This window comes from Phyllobates terribilis, unplaced genomic scaffold (genome assembly GCF_046119375.1).
Source record: "Phyllobates terribilis strain yellow unplaced genomic scaffold, ASM4611937v1 Scaffold_4695__1_contigs__length_58091, whole genome shotgun sequence".
NCBI classification, from domain to species: Eukaryota; Metazoa; Chordata; class Amphibia; order Anura; family Dendrobatidae; genus Phyllobates; species Phyllobates terribilis.
Genome location: NW_027367444.1, coordinates 31,640 through 58,092, shown reverse-complemented (window position 1 = coordinate 58,092; position 26,453 = coordinate 31,640). Strand labels below are relative to the sequence as shown.

The 26,453-nt window shown below is 38.4% G+C and overlaps 1 protein-coding gene across 1 annotated transcript; it reads right to left on the bottom strand.

The window, feature by feature from the left end:
• Positions 1–6,751: 6,751 nt before the first annotated feature.
• LOC141249514 (uncharacterized) lies at positions 6,752–22,385 on the bottom strand. The gene is given in 3 exon segments (XM_073669657.1): positions 6,752–7,795; positions 21,997–22,160; positions 22,163–22,385. Coding segments are annotated over 3 exon segments (1,431 nt in total).
• Positions 22,386–26,453: the final 4,068 nt, after the last annotated feature.

Genomic DNA, 26,453 nt, shown 5'->3' with positions numbered 1-26,453 from the left:
TGCACTAAAAGTGAGTACAAATGGGATCTCCGTAATAAAACAATACCGCTTATGAGCATCCCGCAAATCTATAAATGAACACCATACCGGATTGCGGGAATACCACTCAATAAGCACCTAAACACCACTAATCCTAAGCTAACAGTCGCTAGTTAACACCATATAATAAGCTCCTATCACCTGTTGCACGACGACCTCGTAGTCGCAGAAACATTCTATCTCTTCTACCTGGTCCTCGAGTGCTATTTTGAGTCTGATAATAAGTGCTTTGTACTCTGCCTCGTTATTGGTGGCCTCAAAGTCAAGTGTCACTGCATGCTCGTACATGTCATCATCAGGTGAAAATAGGGCTATCCCAGCTCCACAGCCTTCGTTGTTCGCTGCACCGTCCACAATAGCCTCCATGGTCTTGGCGCTAAACATGAGGACCCCTCGTGCTCTCGAAAGCTGGTCTCGACGAAAATCGGCTAGGGGTTGTGCTTTGATGGACAGTCGCGGCTGGTATTCCACGTCAAATTCAGAGAGCTCGACAACCCACTTGGTCATTTGGCTAGATAAAGTCGGGCGATGAAGGACAACTCACAGCGGGAGATCGGTTAGGACTTGTATGGTATGGGCATGGAAGTACGGCCTTAGGAGACGCGCTGCCGTGACTAGTGTGTAGTCCGTTTTTTCGACCAGCGAGTATCGCCCTTCTGTTGGTGAGAAAGCTTTGCTAACAAAATAGATGGGCTTCTCGTTGTTCACGGACTAGGACTGCGCTAGCCGTCCTTGAGTTAGATGCTAAGTATAGTTGCAAGACCTCGCACTCGGTTGTCCAAGCAAACTACTTGGGCTTCTTTAATATCTCGAAGAAAGGTAGATTGCGCTCGGCGAGTTTTGCGAAACATCGGCCTAGGTAGTTCATCGAGCCCATGAACCTCTGCACCTCGTGTGTTGTTCGCAACGGCCTCCTGACGAGCACTGCTTGGACCTTCGAGGGGTTCACTTGGATTCTTCTAAAACTGATTTGGAAGCCTAAGAACTTCCCCTCAGTGACCCTGAATACGCACTTCTCGGGGTTAAGGCTCATCCCATATCGATGCAGTATCTCAAATACCTCTCAAAGATCTTTTGGATGATCGTCCTGGCTCTTGCTCTTCACGATGATATCGTCTACATATGCCTCGATCGTTTTTCCAAGCTGCTCTCGGATTACTTTGTTGACCAGGCTCTGAAAAACAGCCCTGCTTTTTTGAGCCCGAATGGCATGACTCTATAGCAAAAAGTTCCCCTGTTCGTAATGAATGATGTGTGACCTGCATCTTCCAGGCTCATACAACTTGGTTGTAACCGGAGTAAGCATCGAGGAAGCTTAATGCCCCGTGGCCGGTGGTCGAATCGATGAGCTAGTCGATGGATGGAAGGGGTAGCTGTCTTTTGGGCTGGCTTTATTAAGGTTTGTGAAGTCGACGCGCATGCGCAACTTTCCTGTATCCTTCTTCAGGACCATGACAACATTGGCAAGCCAAGTGGGGTACTGAATGGGTTGCACAAAACCAGACTTGAGAAACTTAGCTAGTTTGGCTGTTGTGGCATCGTTCTTTGGCCCTGCTTGCTTTCGCTTCTTTTGCCTTCGAGGAGCAGCATGTAGGTCTATGGCAAGGGAATGGGTCATGACCTCTGGGGGTATGCCTTTCAGATCTCGTGGGGTCCACACGAAAATATCTCTCGAGGCCCCTAACATGGCCTCAATTTTTGATGTTACTTTCGGGCGAAGGCCTTGGCCGATATACAAATTCTTCCCCTCCTCGCCGAAGGGTGATATACATTACTTCTCGACCTCGACAGTTTGTGGCAGATGCTCCTTGCCCCTACTAGATCTACTCGCTTCTCTTGGATCCAGGTCCGCTTTGTCCTCTGTGCGGAGCGACCCGGATAGGTAGCGTTGATTGGCATGGGCAGCCTTTTTGTCGTTCTTCTCAGCCTGTATGTAGCAAGTCTTTTTTTCCTCCTGGTTGCCCCTTGCAATGCATGTGCCATTTGGTGTGGAAAATTTGAGGCAAAAGTGGCTTATAGATACGAAAGCATCGAAGCGTGTCAAGGAATCTCGTCCCAGGATGACATTGTACGACGATGCCAACGGGATGACTAGGAAACCAATAGGGCAGCTTCGTCGAGGACCGTCTTCATCCCCCAAAATCATATCAATCGTCGCCACCCCCTACGCCTTTATTGAGTCTCCGGTGAAGCCGACAAGGTTAGCTTTTGTCGGTCGCAGTCTAGAAGGGTCGAGCCCGAGCTTCTGATAGGCCTCCCAGTATATGATGTATGCGGCACTGCTTGTGTCAACCATTACTCGTTTAACAACCTTGGTCCCCAATTGAATGTGGACGATAAGTGGATCGGCTTTCTTACTGGTCCACTCGACCACGTCCGTATAAGAGAAGCATAACTGGTATGGGTTATGCGTGGATTCAGCTATCAACATCATTGGCCTTCCTGGGGGAAGGGGCGCGTTGGAGGCTCGTCTCTTCTCTTTTCAACTAGGAAGTCGAGGTTCGTTGCGCCCCGTTATCGTCCCCATGAAGCCATCTGGTCTAGGGAATTGGGGCGGCTATGGGGCAGGTGGCGGCAATTGGTTACATGCTCGGCCCTGAGCTCGGCGAGCTACCATGATACACCTATCCTCTGCTTGGGCCTCGTGGAAAATGCTTCGACAATGGGAAGTCGAGTGGCTGCGACTTCGATGCCTCGCACACCACACTAATTGACCTTGGGGTGCCTGCTGCCTTCCTCGTCCCACAGTCTCTTGCACAGTGGTTGATAGGAGCTTATTATATGGTGTTAACTAGCGATTATTAGATTAGGAATAGTGGTGTTTAGGTTCTTAACGAGTGGTATTCCCGGAATCTGGTTTGGAGCTTATTTATGGATTAGCGGGATGCTCGTAAGCGGTATTTAGTGGTTTTATCATGGAGATCCCGGTTGTGATCACTTTTAGTGCATTCGGGATGGAGCTAGAGGAGTATACCACGCCTACACCCAAGGAGAAGCCGAGAGGCGAAGCCGAGCTGCCTCGATGCTTGTAGAAGACCGAAGACCATCTCAGGAGAAGCTGTCACGACCGAGATGGAGCATCACGATCAAGATCCAGCCTCAGTTGAAGCTGTCACGACCGAGATAACAATGCCGTGATTGCGACTTAGCCGCAGTTGAGGTGTCACGATCGCGACTCCCTATCACGATCGCTATCGGCCATGAACCTGAGAACTGGAGCAAAGTCACGATCGCGGCCCCTGTGTCACGTTCATGACGCGGACACGGACGGGCCTTTAAATGAATATTTGATTCGAGATTTTATATTTTATTTCCACATCTTTTTAGTTATTTGAATTTACTTTTTATTCCCTTTAATTGGAGACTATATAAGCCTTAGGAAATTAGGTTAGAATAATCTTTATCTCATTATTCTTTTGCCACATTCATTTAGAGAGAATTCAGCAACAACCAAGAAGAAAGCTTCCACCTTTATTCCACTTTCATCATCCTCCCTGGTTTGTTTTCTCATCATTCATCCATATTATTCATTGCTTTCGAATGGCTATGTCTGGCTAAGTTCTCTATAGTTCACTCTTAAGGCTGAAGCCATTGTTTTAGGTTTGTTGTGAGAATTCTTATGTTTATGTTCTAAAGTTAATTTCATGATTGTTTTATAATCTCTTGTGTTTTATTGTTTATATTGATTGATCTTGATTTTATCTAGATTGCAAACTAGGTTAATTATTATCCATCATATTGCTAGGCTTGATAATTCGATTTGAAAAGTCTTGTCTTTAGATAGCAATCAGAATTTGCATAGACTATTTGAGAGTGCTTATTGTGTAGAGATTATAAAACTGTGTCGAGTATCGGCGATTTACCAATGGTATTGCATAGGCCTACTTATCTTTGATCTTTATGTTGTTGTGCTTTTGAACCTTGGGATTTCCTTGGTTATTGCTTACAATAAGGGTCTCTAGGACTATTTGGACTAGTTGCTATTTACGAACAAAGAGTAGGACAAAGGAATTAACCAATTCAGAATATAAATTAATAGAATTTGATTATCAACATTCCAATTGAATAATGTGTTGATGCTAGAAAGAGTGAGCTCCATAATCATAATTGTTTACAACCCAATCAACATCGCTTTTACATTTTCTCAATTGCTTAGTTACTAAGATTACACATAAACAAAACATTGTTACTACTTGGTAGCACCATAGGAAATAAACTAACGTTCTGGCTCTCTTGGGATTTGACCCCTGCTTACCGCTTTACTAGTGGATTTGTTAAGTTGGGTATCTTTGATAGGCACAACAACTTTTAGCCTCATCAGTGGCCAACTTATTTTGCACCGGGAATTGGGTTTGACCCTGGTGGCCTTGTGCTTGGAGGGCGAGAGCCCGCGAGTGTTGTTCGGTCTGTCTCTTGGATACCCATGGTGTGTTTCCCTTTTGACCAGTGCCCTGTAGGTGCCCCCGCTTCTTCGAGGGCTCGTCCCCATGGTTTCGGCCCGTGATTTTGTCGGACTCGATTTGGCCATAGGCCTTTTGTAGCATCCGGTCGTACCTGAGGTATATGTTCTAGTCGTTGATCTTTTGTCTCAGTTTGTCTTTAAAGTCAGAGTCATCGAGGAGTCCCCCGAAGAAGGCATGTCTAGCACCATCCTCGGTGAAGTCATGCGCCTCGAGCGCTATTGCAGTGAACCTTCGTACATAAGACTCTAGGGTCTCGCCCACCTTCTGTTTGACCCCCTGGGTCTGCAGCATCGTCACTTTACGTTTCTTGGAGGCGCTAAAATGGGTGATGAAGCGCTCCTCCAGATCGTCGAAACACTAGATGATTCGTTTCAGGAGTGACAGAATCCAGGAGAGGGTAGTCCCATATAGCATGTTCGGAAAGCCTTTGCACATGGTGGCGTCATCAGCGTTACATGTCAGCATGTCATAACGGTATCGATTGATGTGGTCCCGAGGGTCCTCATTGCCCATATACTCTTTCGAGGTAGGATACTTAAAGTCGTCCCAGACGGGGGTGTTAATGATGTGATCGGCGAAGATAGTACCGCCTCAAGAGTTTGACCACGTACTGATTTGATGGCCGTAATAAGGGGCGGGTAAGGTATTGTATGGGCCATGTGGTCGTAGCCCCATGTGCTGCTCGTGGCTATGGTATTCGGGCATGTAGTTGGTGTATGGGTTGTGAGGAGGATCAACGATGGTTGGAGCAAAGGTTTGGGGTGCATATTGTTCATGGGGTCGCGGGGGTAGATGTCGTTGTTCGTGTAAGTTGGGTGGCATGTACCGAGGCATGTAGGGTTCGTGGATTCGTGAAGGTGGGCGTTGAGGCTCATAGGGTGGTGTGTTGGGGCGTAAGGTGGTTGCCTGGGGTGCGTAGGGTTCATGAGGTTGTGCAAGATGGTCGTTCAGGTATTGGGGTGGTGCAGAGTGACAGCCCGGGCCACACACTCAGGGTATTCCGTCGAGGCTGGGAATCTAAATGGGCGAGCTCGCGCTCTCTCGCGAGTCGGGACTCTTCGTCCAACAGGGCTAGTGCGAGCTCGTCCTAATGACACTGCCTTTCCTCGTTCTCTTCATGGAGACGTTGTTCCATCTCTTCATGTTGTCTCTTTGTTTCTAGAAAATGCTGATATTTGTGAAACTCGGCCATATCCGCAGTCAAAGCGATGTTGCGGCTCCGATGAGTGTTCTCGCCTACCGAGGCGTTACCTGCTCGGGAGCTAGTGTCACGTCGTCTGGCTGGTGCGTTGTTGTTACGTCGTCTGCTCGACGCGCTGTTTTGGCTAGCCATTCGGTACTACTAGTTTGTTTAAGTGCGTGAGAAAGAAACCACGGTCGGCGCCAGGGTTGAAGTCTAAGTTCTCGTTGAGCCAACACGACTCGTCGAGTGGCTGAGGTCCACTCTTCTCGTCCTGAGCTGAGGGTAAAGACAGTTGAACCTTCCAAGAGTACCGGGTGCTCGTCTATCGTCCTTGTTTCGTCCTCGAGGATGTACCTGCAAGACCAAACCCAGGGGAAAGGGGGGGCTTCCTCTGAATTTGGCTCTCCGACGCTCAAGTCAGTAGCATCTCAAAAGAGGGGATAGATAATAAGTGATGCTCGAGGGTAATAAGACAAAAGGGTGCCTTTTAGCTCTGCATTTTGGCAGAGTTTTGGTACGGGTGAAATGTGATATCCCTCTCCGTACTCCGCATTCTAGTATTTATACGAGAGAATCTTTGGGCCTTTACTTATGGGCCTTTCTCCCTTTTATATGTATAAAAGCTCATCGGGATTAAAACAAGACTGTGGGACCCGCCCCAACATTCACTTCTTTCAGTTTAGGCCCATTTAGCTCATTTTTTTATAAATGGATCAATGTTTTAAATTTTCATAATTTATATTTTAATTCGGTTTTGAATAATTTTACAACAGTATTTCCTTTCATTATTTAAATATTTTTGTGATGTAAGAGTCACTTTCATCATTTATTCATCAATTAAAAGAGGGTTTTTTCTTTCTAATAAATTCCAGTATTTTATCTCATAGGTTTGTAGCCTATGAACTTGTATTTTGTTATTGATTTAGTGTTTGCTAATCTTTGTGATTCCGATTACTAAAAGATCTACACTCCCCTAGTTAAGCATACATTAGATAAAACCATATTTTATTCTGAGGTAAATTAACAACACTGAGTTGCACATTCCACAGAAGCTGAATTCAACATATCATTTGGATGCTTTCACAGCTGAAGTAACAGCAGAGGAGGAGTTGCAGACGAAGGAATCATATCTTTGGAGCAGATAAGCGACGATTAGACAACCGGTGAGATGGACTGTATCCTTGGCAGCACACTGCTTATTGTTTGGGGCTGGGGTTCCAGTCTGAGGCCCATTGGACCAGTACAAGTAGTCGAGCAGTCCACGGCCCTTCTCCCCAACAAACCGATCCGGGAGAAAAGTCTCGGGGTCCTTGAACACCTTTGGGTCCCTCATAACCAGCTTCTGGTAGCCGCATAGCAGCTCACCCTTCTTCACCTGGAACACCGAGTCGTCGCCGGAGCTGAGGAGGAAGTCCTTCCTGGCTCGACCGTACTGGAGGGGCACTGGGGGGTTGAGCCGAAGGGTCTCGTATACAAAGGACTCAACGAGGGGCATACGTTTGACCGAGTCAAAGCCGAGGGTTGAGGCGGTGCTGTTCTGCCGGACCTCGTCACGGAGCTTCTGTTGGAGGTCAGAGGAGGAAGTGCCCAGCTGGCTCAGCAGGGTCGGGAGGAAGACGGAGAAGCCTCCGTAAGCGTTGAATCCTAATATGAATAGGATGTTCTGGATGGCTTGATGTTCGGTCAGACCGAACTCCTCCGTCTGCGCCCATTTCACCATCTCTTGCCCTTCCGTCGCCACGAACTTGGCTAGCTTGTTGTAGTCACCTCTGACCAATGCAAAAGGGTAGGCGAAAGAGTGGAGGAAGATCTCAACAAGAGGCTGGAAGGCGTTAATGTAGACAGTGGGGAGAATCTGAAGAGCCAGCCACTTGTCCATCATCATGTAACCGGACTCCGCCACCTCCGGAGAGGACGCCGGGTCCGCTCCTACGATACTCATGCTCAGGAATCTGAACAGGCATTTTTGCATCGGAATGAAGTAGCTAGCCGTCGATTCCTTCAACAGCGTCTCGTCAATGGAGTTCCACATTGTATCTAGGCTTGATAGGAGGGAAGATACCCACACCCTTGAGCTTCTTTTCAGGATATCAATTGCAAACTTCTTTACCTGCGTCATCCATTTTCTATTAAGTAGTCGTAACATTGTTATGAAATATATTTTCTACTTATTTTTAATTGTAAATATTAACTTATATTTACATAAGTTTTTAGTGAGCGAGTTGTTACTTGTAATTAAACGAGAATAAATACTATTTATTAGATATTTTCAAATTTAATTACTAAGATTGATTCGATGATCAATTGTTAACACAATCAAAGGTTATAGTCAATGTCGATTAACGGGTCAACCCCTTGACCAACATTTGTAGAGGATTTTATTGTTTAATTTGAATTTGATCGTATTGATTTTAGACCGCTTTTAGGATTAGAGCTATAAATATTCCAAAATTTAAAAAATCTAAATCTCATTTATTAATTATTATTAGTATTATTTGAGCATCGCCTAATAACGAGGTTTATTTACTAACTAGATGAAAAACAATTTCATCTAGGTGTTGCTGAACGGAGCCCAAAACTAGAGTCAAAAGAATACTTATTTTGATTAAGTGAATGATATGAATTATGCTTTTGTAAACAGATTTAAATTTTTTTAATTTTTTATCTTAGTTTGATAGTGGAAAAGGGATTTAAGCAAGAATTTTGAAAAACTACCATAGACATAATCAAAGCAGAGATTTTAATTAAGAATGTTGAAAAACTACCATAGGCATAACCAAAAGATTTTAATTTAAATCCTTTCGGTGTAACAACTTGGGTGGGATAAATTATTAAGAATTGATAAATTATTTGATAAATTATGATGATGTGTCAAGTATTTGATAAATTATTTGAATTTTTTTAAAATTTATTGGTGAGGTGGACCAATAGTATGATAACAACTAGTGGACTTAACCTCAGCTTTAGTAATTAACAATTGATTTTCTTGCCAAAAAATGTTCCGTCAAAAAATTTGACATTTTTTCTACAATTTTCACACACAAAATTTCAACCAAAATGTTTTAGGTTTATTTTCTCATTTACTGGATTCATTTTCTTCCTAAGTGGTTTATTTTTTCGAAAGGATATTTGTTTCCTAATTACAAAGTTTGTGGAAGAGGTTCACTTCATTTTGATTTTTTCATTTGCTTTCAGAAGGTCCACCATTTGTTAAGCAAGTGAATCATATCAAGACTTTGCGATTCGCGGATTTCACATAATCTTCTTTTTTAAATTTGTAAGTATTATTATTTTTAATAATGCGGGATTGCCTCCTGGAGCAGGATTTCCTTTATTGACCATCAAACAAAACAAGTAAGTGAATCATTTTATATGGAGGGTTAATTTTGTAATCACTATGTTCAATTGCCAACGTTCATGTTTATTTAAAAAACTTTTAAATGTTCATTTGAAAAGCACTAAATATTCATTTATAAGTTATCATGTTTATTGAAAATGTGGTTCATCTGATTTTTGAAACGTTCATTTTTATAAAAAAAATTGGGAAAAAATTTCGCAATTATTTTGGCGGGAATATTTATCATAAGATGTTTGGTGGGAAAGTGTTTCAAACGTTTTGTTGTCGTGAAAATTTTCAAAAAAAGTTTTGGCCGTCAAAATTTTTGAAAATCTTTTTTATGAAAAATTTTGCTTAAATTTTTTGGCAAAAAAATCGATGTTTTTTTGGAATATATTTTTCCACATGTCGATTCATAAGTCATCCGTGTCGATGGTTTATACAATATCTGTATATTTAAAATAACCTATAGATATATTATACTTTATAGATATACATAAACAAATAATGTTAATTATATCATATTGAGTGACAATATAAGTAAATAATCTTTTTCATAGATAATAGTGATTGTGTCTATATAATACTTTCTTTGTAATTGTGATTTTGTATAAAATAGAAAATATTGTTTCTAGTTCAGAATAAAAACATCATATTCATAATACATAAAAGATTTCCTAAATTACATTGTTTCTTTCTATTAAGTGAGCATCCTAGTCATATAATAGTAAAGAAAAGGTGTATAATTTCTTCCACATGTCTTCCAAATTGGATGTCAAGTGGATATTGTGCAAAAAAAAAACAATGCTCTTAAAATATGAAACGTGGAAAATATTATGCACAATGAATAAGAAGATGACATTTGTCCAAATCAATGAAAGCTTGATGCATAGGCTGTTTTTTTTTGTTGCTTTAGTATTATATAGATAGATTTTCAACGATTCTCCCATGTGGAATGATATACTTGGCAAGAAAAGTGAGAATGCATGTGAGCATGTCACGTGGCAAAATAATATTTTGTGAATCATGTACATTTTTTAATAAAAAAATTAACTAATTTTAGCTGAAATAAACTAGCCAAAAAATGGAGAAATTTTATTTCGAATTACTTTCCTGAAAACAAAATTTTGATGAAAAAGTTCAATTTTTCTGGAGCGGTTCATTTTGTATGAAGAAGGTTTATTTGTTAATTAATTATGAGGTCCAATATAAGTGGAAGAGGTTAACTGGATTTTTGTATTGGTGATTGTATAATGTTTTGAGGTTCTTTTGCTTTCGGATAGTTAATTTTAAGTGAATAAGGCTAATAAGTATGAGATTCATTCTATGTGGAAGGTTCATTTGCTAAATAGTAAATACGTTGCTCATTTTATGTGGATGGTTCATTTAATAATTAGAAGATTCATTTTTCAAAGTTTACCTATTTACTTACTAAAGAAAAGTAATCACGTCTATTGTCGTCTCTAGAATTACGATTCTATGTTTCGTCAAGATTGGCTAACTAATCATTGTTTAAAAAAAATAATGGTAATGATTTAAAGATAAACTTTTAAGATTAGTTTTATAATTAGAAAATAAAATTTATATACTTCGATTTTATTTGATAAGTAAAAATTTATGTTTGATTACCTGAAGTTTAATTGATATAATTTTAACTATTATATTATTTTATTATTATTATTAGGATAGATTTTTGCCATAATGCTTGAAATATAGAATTTTATAATCAAAATATAAGTTTTTTATTTTATATTTTATCTAGATTGATTATTTTAATATTTTTTAAATACATTAGCCACAATGTTTGACAGATAGATTTTAAAGATTAATTTGATAGTAAAAAAAGATGCATTTACTTGGAGATAGATTTTAATAATCTTATTTATCAAATAAAGATAGGTTTTATAAAATTATCTAGTAAGTATTATTATCTATAAAATAAATAGATTTATTATCTATCTTAGATCTACATAGTAAAAGTCGAGTACTCCCGTCTACGTTTCGCTTACACATTAAAAGAGCCTATGTGACACTCTAGTTATAATAAATAATCATGTTTATATATTTTGAGATAATATCACAATTTTTAGTTTTTTTATAGTCTATCGTTAATTATATGTATGACATTATAATAAAAAAATTATATGTTAAGATAAGTTATATTTTAGTGATTTACTATAGTAGCTTTGTATAAGACATCATTTCTCACATTCTTGTTATAATATATACGTATAGTACTAAAGTGTAGTTTATATCTATAGTTGTATACTTAAGTTATAAACATTAAGTTTGTCACTAATCTTTCATATTTTATTTTGACATTTGATCAAAATTAATTTTGTACTTGGTACAGGTGATTAACTAGTTTTCTTCTAAACAACCCTCAATGTTATCTTGAAAGTACTAAATGTTTATTTTTGATGTTTTCGTGTTTATTTTCATTGAATTTTGTTCGGTACTCAAAATGATCATTTCACAATTTTTTGCTGTAAAACATCAACATTTTTTGTCATAGAATTTCCCCAAAAAATTTATTTTCATTTTCATAATCTATTGCAATCTTGACAAGGAAAGAGACACTCCTTCCTTTTCAAAGCCATGAATATTATCAACTACAAATATCAGGAACTGGTCCTAGGCAATTGCACGGCTCGCCGTCTTGGAGAGAAGGGAGGCCCCCAAATTTCTTTTTATGATGGAAACAAAGAGTGATCAGAAAGGTATGGACGTGGTCCGCAGAAAGTGTGGATTCAAGTGTTGTTTTGTGGTGGACTATGTAGGGCGATCTGGAGGAATTTGTTTGATTTAGGATGAGTCGATGACGACATAGATTAAAACGTACACAGTACACCATATAGATGTGTTGGTTCATCTCCCTAATGAAGCATCAAGTGGCGATTCACGAGTATTTATGGATGGCCACAAGTTGAGGATAAGCGTTTTAACTTTTGAGTTGATGCACTTGTATCACATGGGATATAATACAAGCGGTTCTGGTTGGGTAATTTCAATCAAGTTCCCCATATTCATGGTAAAAGAAGTGGTCGTCCTCTTAATATGGATTTGATTTTGATGTTTCAAGATGAAACTAAAATCTGTGAACTAGGGAGATCATCAGTTTCAGTGGGAATCAGTTTAGATAGGACAATGGGCAGGAAGGTGTTGGTTTTTATTGTGGAATGCTTCGATTGGGATTTTTTAATGAGAAATGGGGTTAGATCTTTTCTGAGGCAACGCTTCAACACCTTGAGAGATGCGACTCTGACCATGTTCTGATTCAGCTGCAATTTGATGTTTAAAAGGTAGATGACGGTTGGTTGAAGATTCCTCGGCCTCTTTTCTTTGAGGCAATGTGGTTTGATGGTGAGAAATTGTGCAGAATTTTTTTGTAACACTAAGGAAAATCCAGACAACAAATCAGCAGACAATGGGTTTGATTGGGAAACTTGTGAGATGCATTGTGGATGTGAAAAGCTTGGGCTAACTTAGCATTTGGTATTTTCTTATGTGACCTTTGAAATGTGCATGATGTATTGCAGACACTTGAAAAAAGGTAGTATGAATGGTTCCATGGTTCAATACTTGAAACATTTGGAGGAGAAAGAGTGTGTTCTCATGAAGTAGGGGGAGATGTGATACACACGATTATGTCTTGTTTATAGACAAGCTTTTAACATCTTATCATTGATGATATAGGTTATTTTAAGCACATAGAAGATCTTGAAGATGAATCTGCAATGTTTTTAGAGCATTTTAGAAGACTAAAGATCATATACCAAAGACCAAAGTTGAAGACTTAAGACAAGAAGATGAAGAAGTTGCTGAAGAATACTGGCAACATAACCACCTATGCAGCGCCGCCCGCCGTCCTGAGATGATAGCATTCAAAAAATGAAGAATTAAATGTGCACCGCCCGCAGTTGTTCCTTTTCGTGTTGATCATGAACGTTATATTATCTTATATTAGTTTAATGGTTGTTACTAGTTTCATTTTGTTACTATTCTAGTTAATTAATTTAGGTATATTAGGGTTACTTAGAGTTGGAAAAAGATTGAGACTCTACCTCCAAACTCTAGGCTTAATTTATGTTTTGATTTTTATGAGGCGCTAAGCCTCCATTGCCTAGCAAGACATTTGAAGCTTTTGTTTGATTAAGTTGTAAGATTTTTTACCTCTCTCTATTGCTTGGATTTTATGTTTTTGTTGTTCGAGACCGATTGGTTTATTTTCTAGTCTAAGTAAATAGTTTTTGTCTCTACTTTATCTATTAGGTTTAATTTTTTTACTATGCATATCTTTATTGTAGTATCAACTGCATCGTACTAGTATCTGGTTGTGCTAGTTTAGTGTAGAAGAGAATTGATCTATAAACTAACATACTATCTAGTTGTTTTATTCTTGTTTATATTCATACATATTCATATCCTTAATGTTGCTATTGAACTGAATCATTGATAGCTTCATCATTATTTATTTATCTAGTGCTAATAATATCTGGTTGTGTTGTTCATTAATTTAGTAAAGAAATTGGGACATCCATTGCATGAAAGATATTAAATAACTATCTAGGATAAACTTGTCATCTAAATAGTGGATACGTTTCTGGATAAGTTACCTCACAAGTAATACATTCACAATCATATTCGTTAGTTGATTGCATGCTAGGATTGTTAAACCAAACCAAAACCCCCTTAATTACTTATGCTTGATATAATATTCATTACATAAGATAAATTCTATCTCTATGTGGACTCGACTTACTTTCTAGGACTACCTATTTTTAGTTGTTTGGACTTTTACATAACTATAATTCTTATGACAATTTTTCGGCCATTATCAAATTGGCATTGCTTTCAAGGAGGCAATCATTTATATCATAGGTGATTTTTATGCCAATCTTGATGTGAACCTATCTTAGGATTCACACCCATTTTGGTGATAGTTCACCTCTTGTGTTTGATCCAGAAATCTAGAGAACTCTACTGCAAACTCGCCAAGATGTATGAGCATTGTTTCAAGAGGATGACATGATGGTTGATCGTATTACACTTATCTCTGATAGCTCCTAATTTGGAGCAACTGACAAGTATTGCAGAGTTTCCCGTCCTTGGTGACAGAGAGATCTAGAGAATAATAAACATTGTAATCCTCTACAAGCTCAGCAGTTCACGCCTAGACCTCAAAGTTAGAATTCTAATTCGTCCCATTTTATGGATGACATGATGAAAATGTTGGTGCAAAGAAATGTCATCCTCAATTTGAATTTTCCAATTTGGACCAAGGTGTTGTGCAATTCAGAGAAACTACAAGAGCGACTATTCAAAATTGGAAAGGCAGGTAAATCAGATTGCTCAAGATGTGAGTAAACTCGAGGTAAAGGATTCGGACTAGCTTCCCTCTCAAAATGAGGCAAACTTGAACATTCAAACTGTTAGTTTGATAACTCTGGCATGTGGAAAGATATTCGAAGAGAGTGATACAAGAATTAAAGCATACCAAATCAGTGGCACAAGATAAACACATAACTGAGGATAAACATAACAGTTCGAAGCTGAGCACTGATTAGTAGGGCACTGATTAGTGTTATTGCCTACAAGAATTGAAGCTGAGCAATGACACTAATCAGTGCCCTACCATTGTCCGGTGGCCTACAAGAATTGTAGGCCACCGGACAAAGGTAATATCTTTCCGGACAAAGGTAATATCTTTCCATCGGGCAGAGGTAAAGGATTCGGGCTAGCTTCGCTCTACAAGCTCAACAGTTTGAATGGTAGGCCACTGGACAAAGGTAATATTTTTCCCCTTGTTTTTGTGGTTTGTTTCGTAGTTTATTTTAGCACTGGCCTGCAGGAAAGGGGAAAAAGTAATTGAAGTTGAGCAACGACACTAATCAGTTCCCTACCATTCAAACTGTTGTTTGTGTGGTTTGTTTCGTAGTTTATTTCAACACTGGACTGCATGAAAGGGAAAAAAAAAGTAAAAATGGTAGGGCAAGGCCACCTGCCCCATGGACGGCGATTGTGTCCTCATTTTAGAAACATAGAATTGATTTTGTAAAGTCTCAAATTAAAGGCAGCAACCCCTGCTAATATACACATTTAAGATGTGCGTATATGAAAGTATTTGACTGTATTTAGTGTGTTATTGAGCTACTTTAGAGAACATTTTGATTAATTGAAGATTCTACATGAAGTGTGCTATTATGATGATTTATAAGAGATTTATAAGGCTTTGAAGACTTAGAAGAGTTAAAGAGGAGATCAAAACTGAAGTCAAAGCCGAATACAGGTTCAAGAAGAAGGACAAGAATTTGAGTTATAGAACACTATACTAAGTTCAAATGGTTAGTTATCTCACATCTGATGCTGATATGAGGTGATTACATGTCTAGAAGTAAGATATTGAAGTCTACTTTATTCCCTCAAAATATGCATGTAATCGGAGTTTGGAGTAAGACTTATGGTGTTTTTTATACAATGTCGCAAATGCTGAAAATTGGTCGATCCGCGCCCGCGGAAGATGTTTCTATGACTGTTGATCATGTTACGTGAAGAGCAAGCAATTTGTCATTCCACACCCGGGGATTTGCGTCAGAAGAAGACCCCAATTTCTCCTTTTTCTTATTTTTGGTTAAGTAATTCTATCTTTGGTTATTCCCTTTAGACTTATTTTAATAGTTTATTTTTGGTAATATGGAGATTTGTAGGTTTAGTAGCGTAGAGATAAACAATTCCAATCGCTAACCTTTCTACCCATTCAGTTTAGGTTTATCGTTTTCTAAGATGAATAATAAATAAGCTTTTGTGCTTAGTTGGATCTTAAAGTTTCTAGTTTATTTAAAGTTGTGAGATTTTTTATTCCTTACGTTGTGCTATTGTGTTATCTTTTCTCTTGCGTTTGAATTGAATTAGGATTTGATTGATCTAATTGCTAGTTTGGCCAATTAGTTTTGTGTTGATTTTATCCGTCACTAGGGTAGATTGTATCAGTTTGAGCATTCTATTGTTTTGAAGCAATTGTGTCGTGCTACTATCAGTTTGAGCTAGTTCATCGTAGAGAAAATTGATTAATGGGTTAGATTAGTATCTGTTTGAGCTTTGCTACCATCATATCCTATCATATCTTGCTTATTTCCTCTATTAGTTTGAACAATTCACGTTTTCATGGTTACTAAGGTAGATAGGATTAGAATTCACAGTTTGAGGTTCAAGTTATTTTCGAGTCGGAATAGAAACACATTACACTGTTGGTATTGAATGAATTATATGATCAACTCGTCTTCTAGAGATGGATAGTATCTGACTAAGCATTTCTTCCATTCTATAAATCCTTCCTTTGATTGTTTGTCTAGTTGTTTGTTGTGTTGTGTTGATTGATCTGTTCTACAAAAAACCCTTCATCTTTGTTAATATAGTTAGCACAATAGTATAATTGCAAGTCTTTTATACATCCCTAAGGATTCGAGTCGTAATTCTATTAACTACATATTTGTTAGTTTAAGGAATAGTCGAAATTAGAGATCTATATCTCACTTTTGCATAGCCGGTATTTGGTGGAGTTAACGACCTTTCAAACATATGCTATCAGCCCCCTAAAATGCAGCGCCCGTCGCATTTATTCCAGAGAAAATCACCGCAACGGTACCCGCTGCCACATAGGTAGCGGTCGCCGCCCCTTGTGCAGTCTTTAGGTATTTGTACAACTTTAAAGTTAAAAAAAATATAACCAAAAAATGCGGGGGGGGATAAATAGCGAGTTAAAAGAGTAGTGGAAAAAAAAAACTGAGAGAGATAAAAATAGTTGTCAACCGCGCAGGTCAAAAAAATGGTTGGCGCAGTACAGGAGCTCCGCATAACAAATGGAGAGTGATTTATGGGTAAAAAACTCCTCATCTGTTATGCAGAGTTTCGGAACTGCGCCAGCCACTTTGGGGAGATTGAGAAGTTGCTGAATTAGAGGAGTTCCTACATAAGCAACACCAACCAGTAGCTCACCAGCATTGCAACCACTCACCATCCACCTTCGTTGTCCTATGCCGCACTCATGGCCACATGTAAGAAGAGAAGTTGAAGAAATCCCAAAGCGGCACCCGCCACCTCCATATCAGCTCCAGTCACCTTGCATATGTTCGAATCCGCGCCCGCTACCAAAAACCAGCGCCAGCCACTGTCTATCCGGGTTATTTTACATCCCTTTTCTCCTAAACTTAGCTGTGTAGTAGCTTTATATGTCAACCCTTAAGCTTTAAAGTGTCATCTACTGCTCAGCGCCACCTATACCTAAATCTAAGTACTCCAAGGCATATGAGGCCCAGAGAAAGTATGGAACCACTAGGGAGATGGTCTCCACGATATTCGTTGATCATGCGACTATGCTCTAACTATGTTTAGATGCTTGTACACGTCTAATGTTTGATAAATGTGGATTGAAAACTTCTATGACAAAGTGGCCCCGACCTTCGTGGGGTGGACTCATGAGTTCCTGGCAATGTTGGATGATTTGGGAGACAGTTCAGTAGATGAACGCTCGCAAGCGCTCAATTATGTCGGAGTTTCATGACTATGGAAGTGAGGATCGTCGCCAGTATAGGGCTAAACAGGATATGCGTTGACATCAGTACACCCAACATCAACAAAACGACAACATCAGAGCTTTATGGAAGAAGATGCACCACTGGAATAACTTCATGAGTTCCAACCATCATGGATTTCCACCACTTCACTAGTAATGATACTTTTCCTACATCCCTTTATTATTTCCATCTTATTTCATTAAGAATAATGTGTATTCAAAGTGTAGGGGAGTCGATTCTGTATTACTACTATTGTTTAAATAAAAAAAGAATTACTAAAGCATGACAAAAATAAATAAACAGAGCTAAATAAAATTTCATGATGGACTTAAAATTCGAGAAGGATGTTCAAGGTAAAAAACATGTAGTCTAGCGGACATTAGGTCTGGGCAATATAAAATTCGGATTGATTGTGAGATTGTTAGTCCAATGAGAAAAATATAATGAGAATGTTAGGCGAAAATCTAAAAGCTCCTAAGCTAAGTTAGAGGGAAAAAAAATCGTGTTTCAAAACAGTAGGACTATCAATTTACGCGATGTTTTTTTTTTTTTAACAAGCAATACAAAGGACTCCTATAAAGGCAGTCCTAAATCATCGGAGCGGATGATCTTTACAAACTCCCAGAATCGGGGAAGATTTAAGGATTGGTCGACGATGCTTTGGGGCATCAATAAGTTATTGATCTTCTGAGTGACAGTATCCATGTTTGCGATATCCCAGTTACATTTTGCCAAGAAGTCTGCTGCTGCATTTGAAGATCTAGGGACGTGATTGTAGATTATTTCACTGAAGGTATTGCAGATAATCTTGGTATCATGAATAATGTTCTTGATCTCCCATGGAACTTTCCACGTATCACGAAGACAATTGATAACCGTTAGGTTGTCACCTTCCACAATGATTTTCTTCACTCCATTTGCTTGGGCAGCCCTAAGGCCAACTGCAGCAGCCAGGGCTTCAGCATGAAGTGGGTTAACAGTTAGGATAGGATTCTGATGAGCTTTTATGATTTTACCAGAGTGGTCCTAATTATGTAGCTATACTGCATCCACCATTATTAGCTGCACCATCGAAATTAAGTTTGACCCAATTCGGTCCTGGTTTTTTCCAAGCTTTATTCTTTATAATGTTATTTCTCTTATTACTGTCCAGTTTTACGTCCTTTTTGGATTCCCAAAGTCTGTGTTGTGTGAGTGCTCTCGAAATGATCTCTTCATGGGTATTGGGGGCCGTAATTGTTTCATTTCGAAAAACAATATTATTGCCAGTGTGCCATATGTTCCACCAGATATAGAATGGCAAGGTTGATATTTGAATTATTATTCTTAAAACAATATAGTGAGTGAAGGAAGTCGTGATGATTTGAAATATTATAATTGATATTAGTTTTTGAGCATAAAAGGTAAAATATTTGCTTAGTGAAGTTACAACCAAAGAAAAGATGATTGGTATTTTCAACAGATTGATTGCATAATTGACAAATGTCATAAATTATGATAGTGTTTATTAATTCTTTCTTGTAGTAGGGAGATTGTCTGTGGATGCTTTCCAAAGAAAATTCTTGATTTTAGCGGGATATCATATTTCCACAATTTATCATCAAACTGATGAGGATTATGTTTTTGAATTAGTTTGAAAGCTGTTTGAGAAGTGAAAATACCCGAGGAAGTAGGGTTCCAGATTAAAGTGTCTGGAGTGTAATGCCTCGGAATATAGATTTGTTTAATTTTATCTACTATATGACCCGGAAGTGTTTGAGTTAGTTTTTGGTGATCCCATGTTTTTGGAATCTGTAATAAAGTTAGAGACCTTAAGATTCTGGTCGTTATCATTTTAAACATACTAATGTTGGTACCTGGGATCCAATGATCTTCCCAGAAAGAAATGGAATTCCCATCCCCAACGATCCATGATAGATTTAAAAGGAATTTTTTCTTGAGAGAAAGCAGACGGTTAAATTGTCAAGAGAATTTGTATGATGGTTGAATCTCTTTAAACGGGGTATTCTTTATGTATTTTTTCATAAATGATTGAGCACCATATCGAATCTCGATGTTGGGGACTTATGTTGCACTTTCGAATTCCATGCAGAAAAGTGGAATCGACATGCACTTTTCCGAATTATTTTAAACTGAATTTTTTTATTTTTTTTTTTGGATTCTGAAGACCGAAAACCATTCATATTCTATATTATAAGTGCCCCTTTTTAGTATATTCATGTCTAACACTTTTTAGTATCTTTGATTTATGGAACTATAGAAGATATAGTATACAAGTATAATGTATTTCGTAGTTATTTCCTTTCAAAAAACGTGCCCTGGGGGTCCTGCAACGATAGGTACGTTGCATGTGAAATGTAGGAAATAGTAATGTGTTAATTGAATACCTAAGGTACTTGGTCCCTATCCGTCGCTCTCTGAAAACGACTCATGCAGGTCACAGCTGGCAAGCCGGCCAGTACCTATGTTATATACACACATGCAACACACACATGCAGTACAAATTAATCTGCTATCGATCGCTTTTTGTTGTCATTCGTATTGTGTGGAGTGTATCGGTTTGCTACTTTATCATTTATGTAATGTACTTGCCCTCAATCAGGGATTCCCAAAATATTTTACATGAAACTTAAGTGTGTTAGCAAAGCCCAATTGTAACAATTTGAAATGACCTACATATATATTTCATCTGGGATAAATTTGAAATGGCTATTCAAAGCCGGTTAACAGGTTTGTCAATTGATCTGTTAACAAGCTTAATTAACAATTTGGTTCCAACTATCGTTTTCTATTGCTTTGTCAGTCGAGCACGCGATTTTGCTTTATATATTAAAGTCTAGGTCCTTGTTCATTCGCTAGGATAAGAGTTAAAAACTTAGAGACAATCCGGCGGTTCGAAGAGCTGCATCACTGAAAACGCCGGTCCGCCGTCTTGACAAAAAGTATAAGGTATTGTGGATCTTCTAAGTAGACAAATAAGGATTCCAAGCGCGATGGAAGTCCCTTCTACACCTGCCAAGAAATCAGTTGTTTTATTACTTTCTCTGAAACAATGATTGAACGTAGAGCTGAGGAAGTATTTTTGTATGGTTTGGATGTCTTGTATTTATGGTCGAAATAGTCATGAAATATGCCATATTTGTTTAATTGCGTTGATAACTGTAAGGTTGTCTCGCTCAATAATGATATTCAGGAGGTTTAGTTGGAGAGCAGGTCGAATAGGTGAAAGTGTTGCATGAGCCTCTGCTTGAAGAGTTGGACAGTTATGGATGCGTGAGTTGGATAGGGAAATAACATTTCCATCCTTATCTCGGATAACAAATCCTATGTACGTGGTGCTATTGGGGCGGACCAAAGCGTCAAAATTAATTTTAAACCATCCCGGAGGAGGGCGGTTCCAGGTAGCGTACGATTTCGGTTTTTGTGTAGGACATTGAGGTGATTACGATGATGGTTGATTTATTTTGGTAGATTCGTTCCAGTTTGAAGGTCAAAGAAGGCCGTTTTGGCAGGTGTGAATGTGTTGTTGTTGGAGTTGGTGTTAGGATTGAAAATTTCTGAATTTCTTTGATGCAAGAGAGCAGACCATGGGAACACATCTGTTCTGGTTTTGAATTGGACTGAAAGAATCTGTGAAGATCATCATTAAAGTTTCCGGAGAAGGTCCATTGAAAGAAATGCCGAATACAACGTTCAAGATGAAGCTTATTCCCAACCGTGTTTGGGCAGTCAAAAAACAAATGTGATGTGTCCTCTTGTTGAGCGCCGCAAAAAAGGCAGTTACTCGGAACTCTATTGAAATATTTGTTAAGGCGTTCAGTTGTAGGGAGGCAGTCGGAGATCGCCTTGCACAGAAAATTTTGGATTCTCGAAAGATGTTGAGATTCCATATTTTTTGTAGTAGAGTGTCATTGGCATCTGAACGTGTATTCCTGATAAGAGGCATTGCTTCTTTGTAGAGAATTCACCCTTATCTATTTTCTCGTATTCCTTTTCAATTGTTCCATTTTCATCTTCTTATTTCTCATTTCTAGAAACAATTCCACTACTATCATTTTTTTGATTAAAAAAATTTATTACTATCTTATTAATTTTAAATGCATTTTTATTTTATCTAATGCAAATTTTCTTCTCTTAATATTACTTTATCTTAATTCAATACATAATATTTTTTCTCCTTCCTCCTTCTCTATCTATTTCCTCTCCAATTATTTTTTTCTTAAAGGATAGAGGGAGTAGAATTTAGCATAGCTCAAGCATGATAGAATAGAATTAGGTTAATCGTTGTTTGTGTTAGTCCCATTAACCATAGACTCAAGTCACGCCCGGCTAATTGATTCATTGTTGGTATGGATTCAAATAGATATAATTTGAATGAAAATGAAATCGGTGGGTTCGTACCTTGGCATGCTCCTCCTCAAGAGTATCAAGGTAAGCACAAACCCTTATGTCCCCTGTGTAGCTGATACTGGGCATGAAGTCGCCGACGAGAATGTTCTTCTTCTCAACTATGTCCATGTCGAAGAGGGCTGAGAAGGACTTGCAGTCCAGGACGGTGATGACATGGGGTTGACATCGGCGAAGAAGGGGAAGCAGGGCGGCACGTTGGTCCTGAACACCGGGCTCTTGTGCTTCTCCACCCGCTTCCTGAAGAAGTCATCCTGCCCCTTGAACCAGAAGTAGTCCAGCCGGTCCGCTAGAGGCCCCACCACCGGCCACCCATATGACCCCGGGATCGATCTCACCGTCGTCGTTGATATCGGCGTCGTCGACGACATCACCCTCATCATTATTAGTCTGTCTGTCTCCACACATTATTCTATAAAATTAATTGATTTATAGCCACCCATGGATGATTGATTTCACTACCCCATATTACACACAGTATTCACGTGGGACCCTTAAATGGGGTAGGGACCTACTGTACTCATTGATTACAAGAAATTTGTACGTATGCCCATGCATCCCACATCACACGCGCCCTCCGGCTACTGCCCAGAAATACACAAGTCAAGTTAGTATTCAGAAGAGCAAACTGCCAGAGAGTAAGGCACGGCCTACGCTTTAACCACGCCGCGTGTCTTAGAGATAGAAAATTGTTGAGAAGCTGGCAGGAAGATTGCGAAGGAGATTCGTTAGAACTCGAGGCGCAGGACACCATTAATGGCAGCTACAAATTTGAGAATTATCTATCTTTCACCAATCGAGATCTTAGAATACCTATCCTAATTAGTTTATTTTTAAGTTTGTTTTTTCCAGATTTGATCTTATTGGACTTTTATATTGTTTTCTAGTTTAAAAATAGTTAGTTATAGTGTTAAGATCTTCCCTATGATTATTTTTCTACTTAAGGAAGGCTTTTTCTAGGGGAATTAGTATCTAGTTTCACCATTCCATTCCACAATATTCTTACTTTTAAAATAATTATTCCTTTGCTATGAGAAGCTAATTTTATCATTAATTTTGCTTGATAATTGGGAATTATAATGGTTTTTGGTTTTGTAAGTATCTTGTCTATGCACGTTATTTGGTATTTCTCTTAGTTATAAAATTATTGTTTATATACTTCTTTGCTAGGTTGATCATCTAGTTTAATTAATAGAATTCATATTAATAGAATTTTTCAAACCTGGTTGCCAGTTCTAATCTAGTAGCACAAACACATTATGTACTTGACTGATTGTGTGTATTTAATGTGGAGAGTTAGCATACACCTGAATTAGATTTGACTCGTTACGCTTTAATTCATGTGTCTTGTGAGTTCTCGGAGAGTATGGACCTAAATCTATTATTAAAGAAACATAGTAATTAGATTTGTCTAGGCAATTATATCAGATTGGGATAAGCATACGTTGGAATCAAGGCTAGTAGGTAAACAAGATACAAGGAGCGAAATCGGCTATTGAGTGAAACATTTTACCATCAGACATACTAAAACTCAATAAATCTGTCTGTTCTTTGTTGTTACTCTTTTTTTGATACTCTACAATTTAAAAATACCCCATTTCTTTCTTTCTTTTACTAAAATTTGCAATCTCTTACTACTATTGTGACATTCTCTTGTGAGAGACCGTGTGCTTAACGCTTAGTTTTGTAATCCAATGATCATTCAAATTATTAATCTGACAGTCATAACAAGAACACGTCAAATTTTAACGTTGTTGTAGAGGATTCTATTACAGTTTAGTAGTTAAAGCTTACAGCTTTGCATGAATCTATCTTATGACCCACACTCGTCGTTCTTAGAAAAAATCCTAGTTTATGTTATTTCCATATACAGGGAGAAGACTTCGACAAGACACGAGAGATGCGATGATGCTGAACAATTAGCTGCAGTTTTTGTTGCTGCAAAAGAAGCTCGATTGCATGGAAATCTAGGAGGTCGAGCAAATTGCTACAGTAGCTCGATCTAACGCCCACCATTAGAAAATCACGGTTTAGTGATGGGTTTGGATACCATCTCAAAAATTGAACATTAGCGACAAATATAGCGACGAATAACATACCCGTCGCGGATATTGCCACAAACCTTAGAACCTGGTTAATTAGCAACGGAATTCCGTCGCTAATCCATCGTCATTTCTGGCGGTAAAGATGCCGCCAAATATTCAGGATTAGCGACGGAATTCCATCGCTAATCCGTCACTAAATGAAGGGTCAGAGGAAAATTGGGATGGACTAGTAATATCCGTCGCTAATGTGAGCGGTAAAACTACCGCCAATATTTCACCATTAGCGATGGAATTCCTTCGCTAATGCGTCGCTAAACGGGACGCGAGAGAATTTACCGCCTACATTTAGTGAAATTAGCGACAGATGTTTGAAATCCGTCGCTAATATCGTGAAAAAGTTCAGATTTTAACGATTAGCGACGGACGGCGACCGAAAGTCCGTCGCTAATCGTCATCTTCATCCTTTAAGGCGAAAGAGTCTCCGCCACCTCCTTTCACAATTATTTTCCCCGCTCTCAAACCTTCCTTTCACAATTATTTTCCGCCGCCTCGAAGTCACCCCGACGGTCCGTTCCTGCCCAGTTTTCCTCTCCGGTGGTCCGTTCCTTTTGCATTTCCGGCTCCTCCTCCGGCGGTCCATTCCCAGATTTGCTCCTCGGCGGTCAGTTCTCGCAGATCCGGTGGTCTCCCCGGCGGTCCTTTCTCGCAGATCTGGTGGTTTGCAGTTCTCGTTCACATTTCTCCCTTCGAGTTCCGATGGTCACTTCTCCACTTCGGTGCCTCTTCTTCCACTCCGGCGGTCGCCCTTTGCAGTTCGGCGATCGTCCTTTGCAGTTCAGCGGTGGTCTCTTCGTAGTTCTCATGCAGGTTCGTTTTTTTTGTAATGCTTTATTTTTAATTGAAATATTACTATATTATATAGATTTAGAATTATATATATAATTGGTGGATTAGGATTATTTAGAATTATATAGAACCTTTTAGGATTTAGGATTATATATATAGAATCATATAGAATTTTTGTAAATTAATAATTATTTAATTTTTATTTAGATTTAGAATTATATAGAATTTTGTTAAAAATTGATCGATTATATATAATTGTGGTTTAGGGTTATAGAGGGCTGATTGGGTGCGAGCTTATTTTCGGTGCGGACTAATTTTTGGTGCGGACTCTGCGGACTATTATAATGCACCATTATATTACTAGATAGTGCACCAGTGCATTACTATAAAGTGCACCAGTGTACTATCGTAGAGTGCACCTAGTAGTGCACTACTGTAAAGTGCACCAGTACACTATTGGGGTGCACTTAGTACACCAAGGAGTGCATCTTAGTACACCGAGAAGTGCACCTTAGTACACCGAGAAGTGCACCAGAAGTGCACCAGTAGTGCACTGAAAGAGTGCACCAGTAATACACTTGATAATGTACTTAGAGTGCACCATAATATGTTGAAAAATGCACAGTCCGCACAGTCTGCACCAAAAATCAGTCTGCACCGGAAACGTCTTCTAAGGGTTATATATATAATTAATGGATTTAGGATTATATAGAATTTTTATATATAATTGATGGATTATATATCATTGTGGATTTAGGATTATATATATATAATTGATGGATTAGGATTATATAGAATTATGAAGAATTTTTATGGGTTTAGAATTTAGGATTTAGGATTATATAATTTATGTTGGAAATAGAATTATATAGAGCTATATATATAATTTTTATGGATTTAGAATTTTATTGGTTTCGGATTTGGGATTTAGAATTTTTTAGATTAGGATTATATATTATGTTGGAAATTATTTAAATTTTTGTGAATTTAGGATTATATATAATTGTGGATGTAGGATTATATATAATCGTGGAATTAGAATTATATAGAATTATTTAAATTCTTGTTGGATGATTCTTAAAATATTAAAATATGGTAATATTATAATATCAAAATGTGAATTAAGAATAATATAAAAATGAGAGTTAGGATTAATCCTAATTCTCAGTGTACATGTAATACATGTGTCACAATAAAATAAATTAGAGAAGATTTAATTAAGATAATAAACACAATTAGATGTGAATCCTCATCTAATTATTCGCGCTACAAAAATGGATCAACATCGTGTTGGATGTATCAGAGACTCACGAGGGGGTTGCTAACCCCAGGATTTCCAAAAAACATGGATTGAGTTATTCAGTTTGCCTTAGGTCATCCAGCTTGTATGAGTGGAGTCCAGATTAAATGCCCTTACCCTAAGTATGCTTGTAGAAATAAAAGCTATCGAAATACCGATGATGTTGACTTCCATATTTTGAAGAATGGGTTTGTAAAAGTTTACCAAGTATGGGTTTTTCATGGCGAGGGGACCGTGTTGAATCCCGGAGGACAACAACA